General features: G+C 38.6%; 1 protein-coding gene across 4 annotated transcripts in view; it reads left to right on the forward strand.

Moving 5' to 3' along the window:
• The window catches only part of TMEM87B (transmembrane protein 87B), a 51,705-nt gene that overhangs the window by 23,842 nt on the left and 10,292 nt on the right, over positions 1-17,571 (forward strand). The window contains exons 10-15 of one of the 4 annotated variants that reach the window (XR_011425937.1): positions 66-159; positions 2,025-2,095; positions 8,103-8,212; positions 8,297-8,355; positions 9,786-10,403; positions 11,595-11,668. Coding sequence is in view for 2 of the 4 variants with exons in the window: in XM_023618731.2 (XP_023474499.2) it covers positions 66-159; positions 2,025-2,096; positions 8,104-8,212; positions 8,297-8,355; positions 9,786-9,889; positions 11,595-11,668 (512 nt within the window). In the remaining 2 variants the exon portion in view is untranslated. Of the gene's footprint in view, positions 1-65; positions 160-2,024; positions 2,097-6,361; positions 6,434-8,102; positions 8,213-8,296; positions 8,356-9,785; positions 10,404-11,594; positions 11,669-17,571 lie in introns of all 4 variants that reach the window. The other 3 variants (XR_011425938.1, XM_023618731.2, XM_023618732.2) reach the window with 3 other exon arrangements.

The raw sequence follows: 17,571 nt of genomic DNA on the forward strand, positions 1-17,571 counted from the left end.
GTTGAATTCAATTGCGTTTCGCTCAGCTGTGCCTCCTCTTTCTCTGCCTCCCTTCCTCGTTCCAGGCCTCGTCTAGGAGCAGTCATGCACCGGGTGATTGGACTGGGGCTTCTCTACTTTGTCTTTGCGGCTGTTGAAGGCGTGATGAGAGTCACCAGGGTAAAAACAGTGTAATTCCACTCCTGCCTCTTTTTGTTGTTGCTATAAATATGATCTTACTTTATATCTCCTGAGATGAATTTTTAAAGTAGGAAATTTATGAAAAAGGCCCAATTTGAGTTTTTTCCCCTATGGAATATTTTCCCTTTTTAATACTTCCTGAAATTAAAAGACTAAACAGAGTGCTTCTTAAAATGATATGATTGATTATGAAGGCACCAGTTGATGTCATTTCAGGAATTAGCTTCATCTCAAAAATATTCCTGGTTGTCCTTTATAAAGAACATTTGTCTTTGTCATTATGCAGTCTCGAACACATTCATTTCTTCCCTAATCCTTGGTTTAAACATATGTAAGTGGACAGAAAGTTACTTAGGCCCTTCACGCATACAGACATTATATCTCGTCTCTCTTACGTCTCGTTTGGTTGTACATTTTCTCCTCGACTCTTGTGGAAATATTTTGGGGATTCAGCAGACCTCACTCTAGGAAGGACAGGAAGGAGATAGTGTTCAAGGGAAAAATGACTCTGGCAATGTGGGCAGCAATGCTTTGCTCTCTAGAGAAGAGTCAGAATACTTATGTCGTGAAGACCCCTAGATTTCTAGCTCTCAGTTTTTCTTAATAATATGGTTGATGACTAAGTGATTGGGAAGCTTATGATATTTTATTTGATTCAAAGCACCTTGTCATTTTTCCCCAAAGTGTCTTTTGGATTAGATGTATAAATCAGATCACTGTGCACGGAGTGGTTAATCTGTATATTGCCACATAAGTTTACTTCATGTATTTTGACCTGATCCTTAAAGCAGGACATTTGTCCAATAATGTTAACAGCCTCATTCTTCTTCCTGTTGCCTTTGATACACCTGCATTCTGTGTTAGGTGTACCTGCTCTTTTCGACTTTGACCCATTGAATATTCTGCATTTATATGTGTAATTCACAGGAATCAAATCTTTGCTAGAAAGAAAATAGAAAAGATAAATATCCCACATGTAGATGTAGTATATACATTATATTTCCTTAAAATTTTCCTAGTCAACACCTTACATATACAGTAGTCCTCCCTTATCCTGGTTTTGCTTTCTGTGGTTCAGTTCTGCAGTCAACTGTGATGCAACAATATTAAATGGAAAATTCCAGAACTAAACAACTGATAAGTTTTAAATTGTGCACCGTTCTGAGTAGAATGATGAAATCTTGTGCTGCCCTTCTCCGTCCCTCCTGGGACGTGAATTATCCCTTGGCCAGTGTATCTACGCTATATCTGTGCTACCCACCTGTTGGCCTATTAGGACAAAACATAGTATATAGGGTTCGGTAACTGTTTGGTTTCAGCATCCACTGGGGGTCTGGAAACGTTTCCCCTGGGGATAAGTGGAGACTACTGTACTGTTTTAAATGTGATTCTCTGTCAACTCTTGATTAGTTAGAGTAAGTGTCTCATCTGTGGTTTGTTTACACCCTTCCACACAATTCTTTCTCCTTGTTTTACTTTCCTTCACGTCCCTTCAGGTGCAGGAGGAAAGATCAGGAGTCCATTTCATTAGTAGCGCTGGCTGTAGGTTTGGTGCGGAGAGGGGAGAGATTGAACGAGTTGACCTAAGTGGGACTGGGGACACGATGCTTTTTATTTGCCATTCCGTGTACAATTTTACCTTAACGTCAAACAAGTTGTTGACAAATTAACATATATTGCTGCCAAAACAGATAATTTCCATGTGCTTAAGTGCAGTTCTATTAGGAAATAAAACCTTTCTTGTGGCTTTTCTAAAGTGATGAGATGAGCTAAATTGTTTTTCATCAGATGATAATTCCTATAGTATAATGAAACTGTACTATTTTCCTATTTTTATCTTTCAGGGTTCTGACCATTTAGCGGTTATTTTGGGTGACATTATTTTAGCAGTTATTGACTCCATTGTTGTATGGTTCATATCCTTTACTATGTCCTTCTAAGATAGTTTTTTGTATCATTAAAATCAGATTACATTTAATTTGTAATAATAATAGAAAGAAATATAGTTAGACATTGTTGTTACCTGAATATAGGAATTTAGTTGAGGGTGAAAAAGTAACAATTCCCCAAGCAAAGAATATCTTTATTTTCTCTACTTAGTTCAGCAAACAAGTGCTCAGTATGTGCCCCATACTGAGGAAGTATGGAAGAAAAGGTATTGTCCCTGCGTTTAAGGAATTCAGGATCTGGTAGGGGAGACAAATGCATCACTAGGAGCAATACAGCAATAGTAATTGCCATTTTAGAAAGGTGCCCTGCAAACAGGGAGAAGGGAGAAATTAATTCTAGCATAAAGTCAGGAAAGACTTCATAGAGATGGTAACATTTAACTTGAGACTAGGAGAACAAATAGAGGTTTAGTAGGAAGAGAACTGGGGAAAAGGCTTCTGGGAAGAATTGAGGGGAACAAATAGCTGGAAGCATGAAAATATAGGGACAGTGGCAGACTGTCCCAGAGTAGCTTGCCTGTAGGTGAGCATGTTGGGAGAATCATGGAAGGTGGATCCAGAAGAATAGGATAGAATGACATGCTCAGGAAGTTAGAGTCCCTTCTGAAGGTAGAAAATAGAGGAATTGAAACTGCACGGGTGAATAACATGAAATCTGTGTTAGAAAGAACTCAAGGATGACGTGAAAAGATCGCTTGGGAAAGGAGAGACTAGAGACAGGAAGTCTAGTAAGGAGTCATTTGCAGTAGTTCAAAGAAGAGATGGTGAGGATTAGAAATAGGGCAGAGGAAACGGAAAAAAGACTCTAAATAATAGACTTGCTAGAAATGGGTGGCAAAAGACGGGAGAGAAGGCTTCAGAGATATCTTGCATGTCTCATTTGGGTGGCCGGGGGCAGCGTTGCCATTCTCCAGGCAGTGAACTTGGAGAAGGGACCATAATGGATGAGGTTTGAGCTGCCTGGGGCATTAGTGTGAAGAGTTGGAAACCCCAGCTTGGGTTTGCAGGAGTCAGAACGGGTGATGAAAGTTGGAGGTCATCTTTGTGTGGGAGAAGGTTGCAGCTGTGGCAAGCAACCCAAGAAGAACGTGTAGACCAGCAAGAGAAGAGAGGAGCCAGGATGGTGCCTAGTGGAGTGGAAGTGTGCATGGAAGGAACACCAGGGTGAAGGACATTGTCCTGCAGTGGAGACTGGGAGAGCTTTGATAAGGAGAGGTGGTCAACAGTAGCCAGTACAGCAGAGAGGTGAATTCCCAAGGCGCACCTATGTGGCTTTGTTCATTCCAGAGGTCATAGTGGGGACAGTAGGAGAGTGGCTTCAGTGAAGGTGGTGAGGCAGAAGCCATATTATAGCAGGAAAAGTTTTAGAGGCAGTGTTAACTGATCCTGGGGGACCCCCCCTCACTGATGCAGTGACTCACATTGTACCTGGGGAATTCCAGTGCTTTTTCCTCCAAGACAGGGCCCTCTAAAATGCATTCACAGAAATAGGAGGAATTCTATAGAAACTATGATCTGGTCACAGCAGAATGCAGGGTGAGGCAGAGCCCAGCACATTTTTATCTGTTTCTTCTACATCGTGTCCTCTTTGAAACTCTTTCCTATAGATGACTTTATTTTTACCAGGTTCTTTTTGTGTCTACTGTCTTTCATAGTCGTTTTTTAGCTGTGAACGTTGAATGTTCTTTTGTTTTTCTTGTATTTTTTTCCATTTTCTCATCTTTGTCTCTCACAGGAAGGGCCAGAGGGCTTGAATTTGCCTGTGTCCCTTCTCTACAAGGAAGCTCTCCCTTTCTGCAGGTGTGCTAGCAAATAGAGCTCTTTTTTTTTTTTGAGGAAGATTAGCCCTGAGCTAACTGCTGCCAATCCTCCTCTGTTTGCTGAGGAAGACTGGCCCTGAGCTAACACCCATACTCCTCTTCCTCTACTTTGTATGTGGGACGCCTGCCACAGCATGGCTTGATAAGTGGTGCGTGGGTCCACACCCAGATCCAAACCGGTGAACCCCGGGCCACCAAAGCAGAATGTGCAAACTTAACCGCGGCGCCACTGGGCCAGCCCCAAATACAGGTCTTTTGATAGGCCTCCCTGAATCCCTTGTGGGTGGTTTTTTCTAAGCCTGGCCTGCCTATTCTTCAAGTTCCCTGTTTGTGAATTCTTGGTATGCTTCCAAGTTAAAAACAAAACAAAAACCTTTTCCTTTATTATCTTTATTCTCTAAAGCAGTGGTTCTTAACCATGTTTGTGTCCTGGGATCAGAGATGCCTTTGAAAGCTAATGAAAGCTGTGGAGTCTCTCTTCACAGATTACAGACACATACCCCACAGAGGAGTTTGGTGTGCACTGGGGCATTTAGGAACCTCCTTGGGGCCAGCCTGGTGGCGTAGTTAAGTTCACACACTCCACTTTGGCAGCCCGGGCTTCACAGGTTCAGATCCCTGGCATGGGCCTAGCACAGTTCATCAAGCCATGTGGTGGCTACATCGCACGTAATGTAGGGGAAGACTGGCACAGATGTTAGCTCAGGGCCAATCTTCCTCACAAAAGAAACAAAACAAAAACCTCCTAAATTATATCCACGGACCCCCAGTGTCTGAGGAATGTCTAGTTAAGAGATACAACCTGATTTATAGAGTTGTTTCTAACCGAATTGCTTAAAAATTGTATTCTACTTGTGTTGAGAGCTACTAGTTTAGAATCCAAGTTTACTGAATAAAATTATAGTTAAATAAATCCACTCTTCTCAGAGAGTGATATAAATATCTTTCTCTAGTGTGGTTTTTGATATTTTCTACATTAAAAAACATGTGAAGGCGTTCAGTTGTTAAAAAGGTGAAGTGCGTTCCTCAATTCTGCACGCGATCAGTGTTCCAGCTCTGAGTGCTCATCCCCAAGGCCTGTAGAGCCGGCTCTGCCGGGGCTGCGCCACAGCGCTTGTTAGGGGTCTCGCCTGACTGGAGAACAGTGGGCAGGCAGTGCAAGCACGCCTGGAATCTGGATGGGCAGAACTGCAGTGAAGATGAGCTAGCTATTGGTCTCAGCGTTACTGTCTCCAGTTCTTGATGTCTTTTCTTCAGTCATTATGTGTTTAGTGAATGAGCTTAAGATAGCTGTTCAATTTGGAATTGTCTTATTTCTAAAATTGTATATGTTTAGAACCTTTAACAAGTAAGAGAGTTATGTTCTTGAATCAATTAATTGAGCTGTAGACTTTGCATTTTAAAAAAATCTATATGAGGCCAGCCCTGTGGCATAGTGGTTAAGTTCGCACACTCCACTTTGGCGGCCTGCGGTTCATGGGTTTGGATCCTGGACACAGACCTACACACCACTCATCAAGCCATGCTGTGGCATGTCCCACATACAAAAAATAGAGGAAGATTGGCACAGATGTCAGCTAAGGGACAATATTCCTCAAGCAAAAAGAGGAAGATTAGCAGCAGATGTTAGCTCAGGGCCAATCTTCCTCACCAAAACAAACAAAAAACAAAAACCAACTATATTATCTTTTCTCCTGGTAATTTACAGATATGTACGTCAAAGATTTCTTGTTTTAACCATCCACAAGGTAGTCCATTGGGCAAAATACAAAGTAATGCCACTTGGCAGGAAATTCCAGAGAAAAGCAGCTATGAAGGCTCTAGTTCCATCTATATTTGAGTGAGAGTAAGTTATCACCTTTGTGGACAGCATTGGTTTGGTCCATTCCAACACATAAGCAGGCAAATCGGGGTGAGAGCATAAGGAAAACAAGGCGAAAGATTTAGTTTGCTTGTTGTTAATATTTTAAATAAAGGTGTTTAAGATAAAAGTCCTAATTCCAGAAGTTAAAATTATCTTGATTCTTTTCGTGGTGAGAGAAGGGACATTTATTGTCTATTTCTGCTTGTACTTGAGTTTCTGATGTTTGTTTTTAGATTGCTGTTTGGTCACTGTCACTACTGAAATGAAAAGTCTGCTTTGTCTGTGCAGAAAGGTGGCGGGTTTCACAAATGATTGCAAGCGACAAGCGGAAGCAGCAGGACTGCACACATGTAGACTTGAGTGCTTGGATAATGACCTGCTGCCTTTGATTTTCATGAACTCACTGTAGCTGATTCTGTAAGAATCTAATTCTAAAGTAATAGAGAAAAACAGCCTGAAAAATTCAAAAGCCATAGCCTTTCTCATGAAGCCCTGCCACCTCTTTTTTCCTGCTTGTTTGTTTGATGTTTTTTGCTGTTTTGCTGCAGGCAGATGACCCTGATCTTGTGCTGCTGGCCAGCCTGCCGCTCTCTCTCCTTGACTCTGGCTTGTGCTGGTGGATATCCTTTCCTGCCGCAGCTGCACGGCCATGCTGCCTCTCCCTGGGCTGATGGGCCCGTTTGCTCTCCTTCCTGCCCTCCTTAACCGGGAGAAGGGTTCACGCTTTGCCTAAATTAGCAGTGCCTTGGTAAGTGGGCCTTAGGCAGTTTGGGAGGTGCTTTTGATCTTTTTATTCCTTGGCTTTTAAAAACGCTTTCAAATTATTAAACAAGATTAGGTTTTTAACATAGGAAATTGGTTTTGGTCAGGAATTTCTAAAAAGTATTTGTCTTCATATGTTGAAAGAGTTAAAGCACATTTGTGTTTTTGGAAATTCTGAGAGTGGCCTTAATTGGTTGGATTGTGTTATTTTAGAAATTGATCTTCTTTTGCAATTTACTGGTCATTTAGAAAAATTGAAAAAGCAATTTTGGTAGTTTTAGAACTAAAATGAAGTTTTCGATCAGTGGCGTATTTGGAATTTAAAATAGAAAGCATAAGTGCAAAACTTGCCGCTTCCGTTCTTTTGTTCACCTCGGTTGTTTTCCGTGCCTGGTTCATGAACAAAGCTGGTGGTGTGCTCCAGAGGAAGTACAGACAGGGGGCTCTGGCTTGAGTCCCGGCTGCGCTGCTGCGGGACCAGTGCGGAAGCCCTCTCTGCCTGTTCACACTGGATCGTGCTGTGCTTTCCCTGAGCCTGTGCTCCTGGAAACCAGCCCTGGTTAGGGGAAGCGTAACCTTTGATGTTCTGGGAAAAGGCTTACTACAAAGAACCCCATTTCCCCACAGGACTTGGGTGAGCTTCCCAGATGCCCCTTGTTTACCTGTGACAAGGCCAGATACAGACCTGTGCCCCCACTGACCACCTGGACAAATACCAGACTGGACCAAACCAAGTGGTCTCCTTCTCCCAGGTCCCTGAGCTTTTGTCCCCCCACAGCCTTCCTTAATGGCCTTTCCTGAGAATCTGACCCCAAGGAAGGTCATTTCCTGATCAGTCACACCACCCACTCCCCTAGACCTCCGCCTCCCTGTGAAAGCCAAGCCCTGCCCTGCCTGACTCTGGGCCTCGTGCAGGTCTCAGCGTGCAGATTGCAGTGTTCTCCCTGTTGTGCTGATCCTCCATCTCCATTGCAGGAACCTTTTCAGTAAAGCGACTCCTTACCCAAGTCCAGATTCGTTTTATTTGACATACTTCAGTTTTTAAATTTATAGAATGGAACTGGTAGATGACCTAACTTCTTAGTTTCGGTCATTCAGAAGATAAAACGGGAATAGACTGGAAAGAATAAAATAAGAAAGAAACAGAGATAGAAAAGCACAAGCCCAACAGCATGTCACAATGTGTCTAAACAGCGTCCAGCCTGGGGGACCCGGCGTTTAGGGGGTGACTCCATCCTGTGTTTTGGGAGCTTGGCATTGAAGGAGCACATCACAGATCTTCTTGCTTATGTGGTCCTTGAAGTTCATTTAGTTCAGACAATGGTACATCGTAAAGCAAATTCTGTGATAAAATTGGTGTCATGGTCATACAATATTGGCTGAAATAACGTTTTCTCTGTTTTTATTAACTTTAAATTATAGGAACTATATTTAGCAGTACTAATTTTGGAGATGCAGTAGGTCTTATTTTGTTTTTTATTTTAACTGTTTATTATTATGTAAAATGTTTTCCCTTAACTTTTTTCACATCTTTATAAGTTTGGCACAAACTATGAAGACTCTAAGGCTAAGAAAGAACACAGTGAAATTTTCTTTATACAGGCACTTCACAAATACTCTCATCTTCGCTGTACTGGGTAAGCAATTTAATTTTCCTCATTATAATAAATTATTGCAGTATTGCATGTTCCTTTAAAGCTGACTTTTTTGGTGTGTTTCAGCTTCTGTAGTGTTTATGGTGTGGACAGTTAAGACGTTTAGAATTGCAAAATGTCGATCAGTAAGTATAATCTTCCTATTTAAACAGTTTCCATTTTTAATTATACTATTTTGTGTAATTTTGAAGAATTTAGTTTGTGTTTGTAAAGAGAAGTAATTTTAGTGGAGATTTTTCTGTTTACTTTGGATTATTGTATATGAATTATAAAAACTTTTACCTCCTTTAAATGAATCTGAAAAAGTTCCTCCTAAACCTACTTTTCCAGTTATGCCCTTTTCTGAACTTCCTTTTATATATTTTGAAAAATAATTCTCTCCCTATATAATTTAAGATAACAGGAAATCTTTTGCTTCCTGCATAACATGAAATTGGGTTGTTTGTGTCTGAATGAGCTGTAAACCTTCAGTCTGACGTGTTTCTAGGATGGTATAGTCATTATGAACATTCAGGAGATACTCCCCATGGGTTCTCTAGTTAGAAGAAGATGCGTTTGTTAGACTTAACATGTGGAAGGCCCTCTTTTGGGGGCTTCTTGATTTGGAGCTTGTCTCTGGTTCTGTATGAACAATTACAAGCAGCCCTCTAAAACTCTGGGACTTCTGCTGCCTAGGGATAACTTAGTGAGAGGAGAGACTGAATTTTTTCTTTCCCCTTCCCTCACGTTTTATTTTTCACTTGGAATTCCAAGTGTATCTTTTGGCTTTTTGTTTTCTAAGTTTTTCTGTTAACCCTAAAATTTTATGGAAGGGAATGTTTATAATGTGAAACAGCCCTGTAGAAACATTTCTACCACCATATAATAAAATCTCCTGTCTTATTAAAAGCAAAATAACCTATTGGGAAAAATACTGCATTGAGATTTTTGTATCAGAAAGTCTAAGGTCAGCAGTGTCAAAAAGACCCATTGTCAGCTTGGTTCTAATTCTGCTATTAACCTGCCTCATGACTGTTCTCATCTAGAAAATAGAGTAAATGACCTTCAAAGCCCCTTTAAACTCTGAAATTCTTTTTATTATGATACCAAACTATGTAATTTATGTTAGGATTTTATTCATCTCATTGATTATAAGGCTGAAGTAAGCATTAATGTTGATTTTATAAAGATACTTTGTGTTAGTTTTTATGTTTCTTGAAAAAATATGTACTTATTTATTTGGAAGACTTACCAGTTGGAAAGATTTCATTAGTACTTGTCATTGTACATTATATCAATGGGAAATCTGTATGTTTATGTTTATCAGAAAAGTAACTTTTTTGGGGGGCTGGCCCTGTGGCTGAGTGTGTGCTCCACTTTGGCGACCCAGGGTTTTGCTGGTTCGGATCCTGGGCGCCGACATGGCACCGCTCATCAGGACATGCTGAGGCAGCATCCCACATGCCACAACTAGAAGGACCCACAACTAAAATATACAACTATATATACTGGGGAGATTTGGGGAGAAAAAGCAGAAAAAAAAAATAACTTCATGTTTGAATTGTCCTTGTTATAGGATTGGATGGAACGCTGGGTTGATGATGCATTTTGGAGCTTCCTTTTTTCACTTATTCTTATTGTAATAATGTTTTTGTGGAGACCATCAGCAAATAATCAAAGGTACCTAACGGAGGAAAACTCAAGTTCGGCAAGCATTTGTTGATCACCTGCTACAGTGTTAAAAGGCTTCCCTAAAGCATTTGTAGAAACTGTGGGGAAATAGTCCTTGCTTTCAAAGGAGTATACAGTCACGTAGGGAGACAGACATAACAAAGCAAGACAGTGAAGGAAGAGATGTATAAATGTAGTCCAGGGGAAGATAGGAGAGGGGTGAGGAAGGCTCTATGGAAAGACAGTGTTTGTGTTATGCTTTGAGGAACGGAGCAGGACAGTGAAAGATGGCTATGAAAGAATGTACATTTTCTGGGGTAGTGGGAAAAAACATGGTATACTTTGGAGGTCTCTGAGGCATGGCTAATACTACTTACATTGGAGGGAGAGAAAGCTGGAAAGGAAGGGTGGGACCAAAATCGTAGAGCTTGAAAGCCAAGTTCAGGAAGTTGTGCTGTCGACTGCATGTGAAAGGAAGCCCCACCTTCCCTTGCCTCGTTCTTCATCCCCAAGGAAAGTGCTGGTAAGTTTCTTGTACGCTTTTTTAGGAAAAAATGAGAAAGAATATACCAGCAGCTGTCCCCATGGCCAAGTGGTTAAAGTTGTGCACACTCCGCTTTGGCTGCCCAGGTTCACAGATTTGGATCCCTGGTGCAGACCTATTCCACTCCACTCATCAGCCATGCTGTGGAGGCATCCCACATGCAGCAATAGAGGAGGCTTGGCACAGATGTTACCTCAGGGCTAATCTTCCTCACCAAAAAAGGAAGAAAGAAGGAATATACCACTGTGTGTGTTTCTCCTGCTCTTTTTAAAGTGATATAGTAATAATAATACACACGTACATATGTACACTGTTCTACACCTTCTTGTTTAAGACATATCTTCCCTGGGGCCAGCCTGGTGGCACAGTGGTTAAGTTTGTGCATTCTGCTTTGGCGGCCTGGGGTTTGTGGGTTTGGATCCCAGGCACAGACTTTTACACCATTCATTAGGCCGTGCTGTGGTGGCATCCCACATATAAAGTGGAGGAAGATTGGCATAGATGTTAGGAACAATTTTCCTCAAGCACAAAGAGGAAGATTGGCAACAGATGTTAGCTCAGGGCCAATCTTCCTCATCAAAGAAAAAAACCCACAGGATATATCTTCCCATATCATCTTATATAGATCTACCACATTCAATGGCTATACGGCATTCTGTAATATGAGTGTTGCATAATTTACATAAGCAGTCCCTAATTATTAGACACTTTCTTTCTAGGTTTTTGCTATTATCAGCAAGGCTTTTTGAATGCTTTTGGACCTAGTAAATGTGGCTCAATCAGTGTGCTTTATTTTCACCTCTCAGATTAGCAACTTCTGTTTCAATAGGGGATAAGCTAAAAAGTAGTGGGAAGGCAGGTAAACGTGACATGGAGAAAAAAGTACAGCAGGAAGTTCCCTTCTCTGAACATTCATTGTATATTGCAAAGTTACTTGCCAGAGAGATTTTATCCATTTATGCTTTTGCTGACAGGGTTTAGGAGCTCCAGTTTCAGTTTCTTAACAATAATCTTTGCTAATTTGAGAGTAAAATAATTAAATTTTTATTTTACTTTATGAGAAACTTTTAAAATGTAGATATTTTGGTATGCAATGACTTTTTAAGATATAAATGGAAAACTGAATAGGTTTAAACACACTAGTAAAACTATTCCTTGTTTTTGATATAGATATGCCTTCATGCCCTTAATAGATGATTCTGATGATGAAATTGAAGAATTCATGGTGACATCTGAAAATTTAAGTGAGTGATATATTTTCTTATTAAATGACCAATGTACATATTGTAACAGAAATATTGTACCTTTACTGTGATGCAAGGTCACATACTTTTTTTCCTATAAGATATTTTTAAAACTGTATCTGCAGAAACCTATATTATGGTAGATAGTCACAAAAAGAAAAGTCAGTAATGAAATTTTTGAGATTGTTAATGTAGTTTGAGCTTTTGTTACTTGTTTTCTCTTAAAGTGTGAGTATTGAAGTAGGTACACTTTTTCACAAGAGCGATTTGGTATATATTGTGCTTAGCTCCTAAATAATATTCGTCTTCTTAATGATGATTGCTAAATTTCTCTGAATCACATCTTGCTTTTTTAAAAGTATGCACATCAGTAATTTCCTGGTCATGCCCTCATTGTGGTTTTAGTGCTATTTTTATCTTTCTATTAATTTCTACACAGCATTTTATCATTTTATTAATTTTACCGTAATATTCTAATTAAGCATTGGTTAAGGCAACATCAATAAGTAATTCAGATATTGAGAGTAATTTTATATTAGTTCCATTTTGCTTTACTTTGGTTTCTCTTATTAGTAGCGTTCTTTTTCACAATTTTTTTTGAGTGCTCTAATTGTCTAAAAATTGCAACATAATCAATATGTCTTCAGTGTCCCCACTTCCTTTTACCTCCTCTCATCTTATTCTCACCTACAACTACTTCTTTCATGTTTTTCTGACTTTACTATTAACAAAGGAAACCTGAAAACCTTACAACAAAGATATTAAAATTCAGTGTGTTAAGGTTCTGGCTCCAATATTAATGGAGTGAATTGTATTGAACTAAATAACCTTCCTGATGGTAGCTAGTATAAACTCTGGACAGAATATTTTTAAAAATTAACTGTTTGAAGGCACTGGAGAGCAACCAAAAGCAGGCAGAAACTGGAGAAGATTTAACGATTGAAAGAAGAGAACCACACTCCTCATAAGTTCCTCATTTATGGAGCTTTGGTCCAGAATGCATCCTAGTCGATGTGATGGTACAGTAGTTAGAGCTCAAGTAGATAGGTGCAATCTTACTGATGCAAGGAATTGGAGAGTGAAGTTTAGGGTTGTAAGAATGCCTGGACACTGAGGAGAGAGCCACAAAGGGGGAAATTCCAAAATCTATGAAGTCTCTCAATTCTTAGCTGATGCCTGAACTGGACATGGGCAAAGTGACTCCAAGAGGCCAGAGGAGAAACGATAGCCATTAGGCTAAGAAGCAGAACAGAAATTTCAGCAGCTGCCCACCATGGAGTTTGAAATTTGAATCTCGGCAAGTTAGAAGTCCCTGGTTAAACACCTTGGGCTTTCCATTAAAACCCCAGCAGGGCCACTCCTTAGAAGTAAAGCCCACATTCTGGACCACTGAAATTCACCCTAGGACTAAAGCTAAGCTGAAATAAACCCATCCTAGTAAAATCTAAAAGCATGTCTCCACAAGACCAAAGTGATCCAGCAGTAATTTAATGCCTGCTGGAACAAAATGCCACACTTCCAGACAAAGGTAAGGGAATCCAGAGTCTACGTGATACCATCCTCAGTGTCCAGTATGCAATAGTAAATTACTAGATATGGTGTGAAACTGGAGACTGTGACCCATAGTTAACGGAAAAATCAGTCGGTAGAGATCTAGAGGTGGACACGATGTTATAATTAAGCAGGAATGACTTTAAAGATATAAAAGACTTTAAAGATAAATATGTTAAAGAATCTATAAGAAAACATTGGTAAAGACAAGGGAAATTTCAGGAGAGATAGGGAAACAAAAAAATTGAAATACTAAAACTGAAAAATAGAATATCTCAATTAAATTCACTGGATGGGATTGATAGTAGATGAGTAGATTGGATACAACCAAATAAAAGTCAGTGAACATTTGGAGACTAAAGAAACTTTACAAGCTGAAACCCTGAGACAAAAGATCGGAAACAAAGTCAACATGACTTCCGTGACTTGTGGAACAGTGTCAGACAGTCTAACAAATATGTAATTGAGCTCCAGAAGGAGAAGAGAGAATGAGGCATAAAGAATGTTTGAAAAAAATATTGGCCAAAAAATGTCTCAAATTAAGAGCAACCCACGGATGCAGGAAGCTCAGTGAGCGGGAAACAAGATAAACACGAAGAAGACCGTACGTAGACATCATAATCAAACTGCTAAAAACCAAAGGCAAAGAAGACTCTTCAAAAGAAGCCAGAGAAAAGATACATTAAATTCAGGAGTTCACTAATAAAAATGACAGCAGACTTTTCAGAAGCAGTGGAGTGCTGAAGACCATGGAGTGACATTTTTAAAGTATTGAATGGAAAAAATGTGTCAACTTATCCTGTATCCAGCAAAAATAGATTTCAAAAATGAAGATGAAATAAAGATATTTTTCAGATAATTGGAATCTGAAAGAATTGGTCATTAGCAGACCTGTCCTAGGAGAAACGCTAAAGGAAATTCTTCAGACTGAATAGAAATGCTGTCAATTTGAAATTCAGCTATAAAAGAAACTGAAGGAAGGAAGGAAGGGCACTGAAAATATACGTGGGTAAATGTAAAAGGTTTTTCCTTTTTTTTTTCTTTAATCTTTTAAAAGTCAGTTGACATTTTATAGCAAAAATAATGTATTATTGGATTTATAACATAGAAGTAAAATATATCACTATAGCACAAAGGATAGGAGAGGGGTAAATGAAATCAGTACTGTATTATAGTTCTTAGATATATTCAGAGTAGATTGTGATAAGCTAAGAAGCATATTGGACTCTTTGGAGATCAAATTTAAAAATACAGAGAGATACAGCTAAAAAGCCAGTAGAAGTGATAGAATGGAATATTAAAGCACGTTCTTTAACCTAAAAGGTACAGGGAAGGAAGGACAGGGGACAAATGTAGAACAAATTAGCAAATGGTAGACTTAAACCTAAGTATTTTAATAATTAAATTCAATGCAAGTGGACTAAATGCTCAAGTTAATAGGCGGAGATTGTCAGACTGTAAAAAAAGCAAAAAAGTGAAACTCAACTATACGATGTCGACAGGAGACACTTTAAAAATGACACCGACTGGTTACAGTAAAGAATGGAAGGAGGTGTATCATGGAAACACTGAACATAAGAAAGCTAGTGTGGCTGTTTTAGTATTTGACAAAGTAAACCTCAGGAAAGTATTACCCGTGATTTTAAAAAGTGTCATTTGTTAATAATAAAAGGGTGAATTTATCAAAAAGAGATAGTCCTAAATGTGTACATAACTAATAACTGTTCTGTCAAATTTTGTTTCATGAATTTTGAAGCTCTAAAGAGAGATATAGACAAATACAGTCATAGTTTGATATTTTAATATCCCTTTTTCAGTAATTAATAAAACAAGTACATATAGTAGTAACAATGTACAGGAGTTTAATAAAACTATCAGCCTCATTGACCTGATTGATATTTATAGAACATTACATTTAGCAACTTCAGAATAAATGACCAAGTCCACATGGAATAAGATAGATCATTAAAAAACTCTCCATATATTTCAAAGGATTGCAGTCGTATAGGTATGTTTTATGACGATAAAGGTTAAATTAGTCTAATAAGATATCTACAAAATAATCAGACATTTGGAAATTAAGCAATACATTTCTAAGTAACTCATGGATTGAAAGAATATTAGAAAATATTTCATACTAAATGAAAGAACACAGCATGTCAGATTTTGTGGGATGCAGTTAAATCAGTCCTTAAAGGAAAATTAATAGCTTTGAATGCTTATATTGCCAATAAGAACAGGAAAGAAGAAACATGTAAAATCGGTGATCTATGTGTCCACCTTAAGCTAGAAAAAGAAGGGCAAATTAAACCTGGAGCAATTAGCAAGAAGGAAATAGTAAAGTTAAGTATGCCTACATCAGTGAAATAGAAAACAGGGAAATAGAAAAAATCAACAAAGCCAAAATAATTTCTTTGAAAAGATTAATAGAAATGGATTCACCTTTCCGTAGTCTAAACCAGAAATAAAGACAAAACGGCGCAGCAAGGCACATTTCCAATGTTGAAAATAATACAGAGGACGTTACTACAGTATGAAAGGGTAAGTAAGGGAATATTATGGACAACTTCATGCTGGTCATTTGGTTATTTGGACGAAATGAACAAATTCCTTGAAAAGTACACTTAAGAAACTACTACCCTAATCTAATTTTAATTTTAACCTTATGCCACTAAATCTGAATAGCCCTATATCTATTAAAGAAATTGTATTCAGAATTTAAAATCTTCCCAAAAATGACCAGGCCCAAATGGTTTCACTAGTGAATTCTTTCCAATGCTCAGAGAAGAAATATTCCAATCTTACACAAACGCTTTAGAATGTAGAGGAGGTGGGAATACTTTACTTCCCAACTCAATGTATAAGGCCAGCACAGCTTAGATGCCAGAATCTAACAAAGGCAAGACAAGAAAAAATTACAAACCAATATCACTAATGAGTAGAGATATAAAATTCCTTTAAAAAATTAGTAAATAAAATCTAACAGAATACAGAAAGACCATCATTGTCAAATGGCCTTTATCCTAGGGTTACGAGTCTGTTCAACATTTGAAGATCAGTCAGTGTAATTCACCTTTTATTAAATTAAAAGAATGAGGAAGAAAATGACATTATTATCTCAGTAGATGCAGAAATACATATCACAAAATTCAATACCTATTCATGATTTTTTAAAAGTCACTTAGCAAACTAAGTATAGAATGGTATGAAAAAGCTCTACAGCTAAAATCATACTCAATAGTGAAATAGTGAATGCTTTCCTCCCGGGATGAGGAACAAAGTACAAGGATATCTTCACCACTTTGATTCAACATTATACAGGAGGTCCTAGCCAGTGCAGGAAGGCAAAACAAACAAAAGCCAAAGGATGTAAAAGGCATAAAGTGTTGAAAGGAAGAAATAGAACTGCTTTTATTTGCAGACAACAAGATTCTGGATGTAGAAAAATCCTAAGGAGTCTACAAAAAAGAAAAAAATACAGTAGAACTAAGTGAATTCAGTCATGCACTGCATAACAATGTTTCAGTCAGTGACAGACCACATATATGACGGTGAGTACCACATAGCCTAGGTGTGAGGTAGGGTGTACTGGCTAGGTTTGTGTAAGTGCACTCTGTGGTGTTCGTACAGTGACGAAATCGCCTGATGACACATTCTCAGAAGGTTTCGCGGTTGCTAATGACACATGACTATATACCAAAGTCGTAGAATATGTGTCCAATATGCAAAAATCAGTTGTTTTTCTATATAGTCAATTAAAACAGAAAATGAAATTAAAAATACTATTTACTATAGCTTCAAAAATAAAATATTTAGGAATAAATTTAATGAAAAATGTGCAAAACCTCTGCACTGAAGACTATAAAACAATGCAGATAGAAATTTTAGAATAAGCAAATATAGAGAGAGAACATACTCACGAATTGTAACTCTCCAAACTGTTAAGCTGGCAGTCCCCCAAACTGATATGTGGATTCAGTACAATCCCGGTCGTAACTCTAGCTGACTAAAAAAACACAAATGGTTAAGCTGATTTTAAAGTGTATGTGGAAAAACAAAAGACCTACAAGAGCGTTTGTAGTCACAACATGGATGACTCTTGAAAACATTACACTAAGTAAAGGAAACCAATCACAAAAGATCACATACCGTATGATTCCATTTATAGGAAAGGACCAGGACAGGTAAATCCATAGAGACAGAAAGTGAGTGAGTGATTGTCAGGGCTGGAGGAAGGAGTGTGTGGGGAGTGTGGAGCTTCATTTTAGGGTGATGACAATCCTCTGAAATTAGATAGTGGTGATGATCGCACACTTGCTCGAGTGTCTTAAAATGCACTGCACTGCACACTT

This window comes from Equus caballus, chromosome 15 (genome assembly GCF_041296265.1).
Source record: "Equus caballus isolate H_3958 breed thoroughbred chromosome 15, TB-T2T, whole genome shotgun sequence".
Classification (NCBI taxonomy): domain Eukaryota; kingdom Metazoa; phylum Chordata; class Mammalia; order Perissodactyla; family Equidae; genus Equus; species Equus caballus.